At 40.0% G+C, this 2,585-nt stretch overlaps 1 protein-coding gene across 1 annotated transcript in view; it reads left to right on the top strand.

Moving 5' to 3' along the window:
• The first annotated feature begins 394 nt into the window (after positions 1-394).
• The window catches only part of LOC126406342 (ribonuclease inhibitor-like), a 5,448-nt gene continuing 3,257 nt past the window's right edge, over positions 395-2,585 (top strand). Inside the window, exons 1-2 of the mRNA XM_050070549.1 lie at positions 395-478; positions 2,019-2,266. Of these exons, the coding sequence (XP_049926506.1) occupies positions 395-478; positions 2,019-2,266 (332 nt within the window). The remainder of the gene's footprint in view (positions 479-2,018; positions 2,267-2,585) is intronic.

Raw genomic sequence — 2,585 nt, 5'->3', positions numbered from 1 at the left:
TAGTTCTCAGAAAATATCTTAATATCCAAGCAAAGTTTGTATCATAATTGAAATATACTTGACTGAATCGATATTGAACTGAGTCCTTGAAAATCGAATCGAATCGATCTGGAAAATCTGAATCGATACCCAGCCCTAGCAGAAACTGGAACTCAGAGTGTAAAGGATGGGAGCTGTCAGAAAGAATGGCATTAGCCTTCCTGATTATCTGTCTATTGAACAGATCTGTAAGTGTGCACTGTTGAACTCCCAGAATCTTATTACTTGTCTTTATCACTCTGCTTAGTGCATTTTTTGACCTGGCGTTAAGGTTGCCAAACCAGCATAGGAGAGAAAAGGTCAGCACAGATTCAATATATGATCTATAAAATAAGATCATCAGGGACTTATCGATATGAAACTTGGAGAGTTTTCTCAGACAGGACAGTCGTTGCTGGGCATATTCATCATCATGAAGGAGGCTGACTATTACCGAATCGTCAGCAAATTTTAAAATGAATCTGTTATCATGCCGACTGCGGCAATCGTCGGTGTACAGAATATAGAGGAGAGGGGAGAGGACGCAGCCTCGGGGAGACCCAGTGGATAATATCATCTCTCCCGACATGCATCCATTCACCCTCACTCTCTGTGTTCTGGATGTTAAAAAGTCAAGAATCCAGCCCACGACATTAAAATCTAAAGGAAAATTGTTAAGAAGTTTATCGATCAGAATGTGGGGCTGGATTGTGTTAAAAGCAGACGAGAAATCTGCAAATAGCAGCTTAGTATGGTTTTTGTTACCTTCCAGATGTTTAAAAACCCAGTGGCATCCTCAACTCCATGACCGGCCCTGTAGGCAAACTGTAAAGGATCGAGCAGGTGTTCGGTCTTAATAAGAAGATCTCTCTTTATCAATTTTTCAAAGGACTTCATAACAAGGGAAGTCAGTGCCACAGGTCTAAAATCATTAAAAACTGTAGGGTGGTTGGTCTTAGCCACAGGTATCACTATGGACTGCTTCCAGCGCCTTGGCACCTTCTGTTGGTTAAATGACAGCTGGAAGATATGATAAAAAATGGGAGTTAACTGTTCTGCACAGGAGGAGAGTAGTCGACCACTTATATTATCTGGACCCGGGCTTTTTCCCAACTTTAGAGTGTTTAAAAGATTTGGCCACAGAGAGAACATCAAAAGGAGTATGACCAGAACTAAAATCAAAGCAATCAAACCTAAGGTAAAACTTGTTGAACGCATGTGCCAATTGGTTATCAGAATTGAAACCAGGAAGAGCCACCTTTTTATTGCACTTGATCTCTTAACCAACTATAGTTTTTAAACCGTTCCAAACTGGGCCCAATCTGTTGTTCGCAAGTTCTCTTTCCATCTTCTCCTTGTAATTCAATTTTGCCTTTTTTATTTCATTCTTAATCTCCCTTTTAAGCAGGTTCAGCTCTACAAGGTCACCTTCTCGGAATGCCTTTCAATTCTTGTTTAACAGGTTTTTCAAAGTTTTTGACACCCAGGGTTCGCTATTAGGAAATATTTTGACTGATTTTTTTGGAATCACACAGTCTTCACAAAAAGTCACATAGCTACTAACAATGTCAGTCAGCTCATCAATATCACTGCATGAATCCTTGAACATGTCCCAGTCATTTTTTTCAAAGCAACCCTGCAAGCTCAGTTTGGAATCATCAGTCCAGTTGTGGATCTGTTTGGTGATGATTTTACCACTCCTGAGGGCAGAGGGCAGAGGGCTGTATGAACTCTGGCTGATATAGAAAAGACCATTATGCTTTCATATCATGTTATTTGGATTGACTCTGTAATTTTAATCTGTGTTGAGAAGAGATTATACTGTAGATCACCAAATTTAGTGGGTCCTCACTTGTTACCATCTGGATGAAGTTGATATTTCAGTTTTACTGAACAAATTTAAAGTGTTCTTCTTGACTCAGTGTTATAATGCAGGTTTGTTAGTGACCTGTTAGATGAAGTACTAACTGAGATCTTTGGTCCTTTAGATTTGACTTCAGTCCAGACTTATTAATCAAAGAGGATTGCATTTTAACACAAATATTTTTCTCTCTGTTGATTGTTGTCTCTGTAGGCTGAATGTCTGTGACCTCTCAGAGAGAAGCTGTGAAGCTCTGTCCTCAGTTCTCAGCTCCCAGTCCTCCAGTCTGAGACACCTGGACCTGAGTAACAACGACCTGAAGGATTCAGGAGTGAACCTTCTGTCTGATGGACTGAAGAGTTCACACTGTACACTGGAAACTCTCAGGTCAGGATTCATCAACATGTTCAACCGATGGCCACTTAGATCCTGATTTACATTAGTTGATAAACTCATAACCATCACAGGATTGTCTCTGCTGATATGATTTCAAACCAGTTGTGTTTTGTGTTTCAGTCTCTTTCCATCAACATGTTTTATGTTGTTTTTTTCTCTGTTGTTGGAACTTGAGATATCAGAGAGGAATCAGTGATGTTGTCAGATAGTTGGTGGACATTAGTGGGTGTTTGGTTGTGACTAAAAAAGAGTCAGTAATAATGTTGATGTAACCCCACAGTAGGCGACAGTATGGCAGTACTGTGGTACT

Source organism: Epinephelus moara, chromosome 19 (genome assembly GCF_006386435.1).
Source record: "Epinephelus moara isolate mb chromosome 19, YSFRI_EMoa_1.0, whole genome shotgun sequence".
Lineage (NCBI taxonomy): Eukaryota > Metazoa > Chordata > Actinopteri > Perciformes > Serranidae > Epinephelus > Epinephelus moara.
Note: the sequence above shows the minus strand (reverse complement) of the source record. Positions and strands in the feature narration are given on the sequence as shown.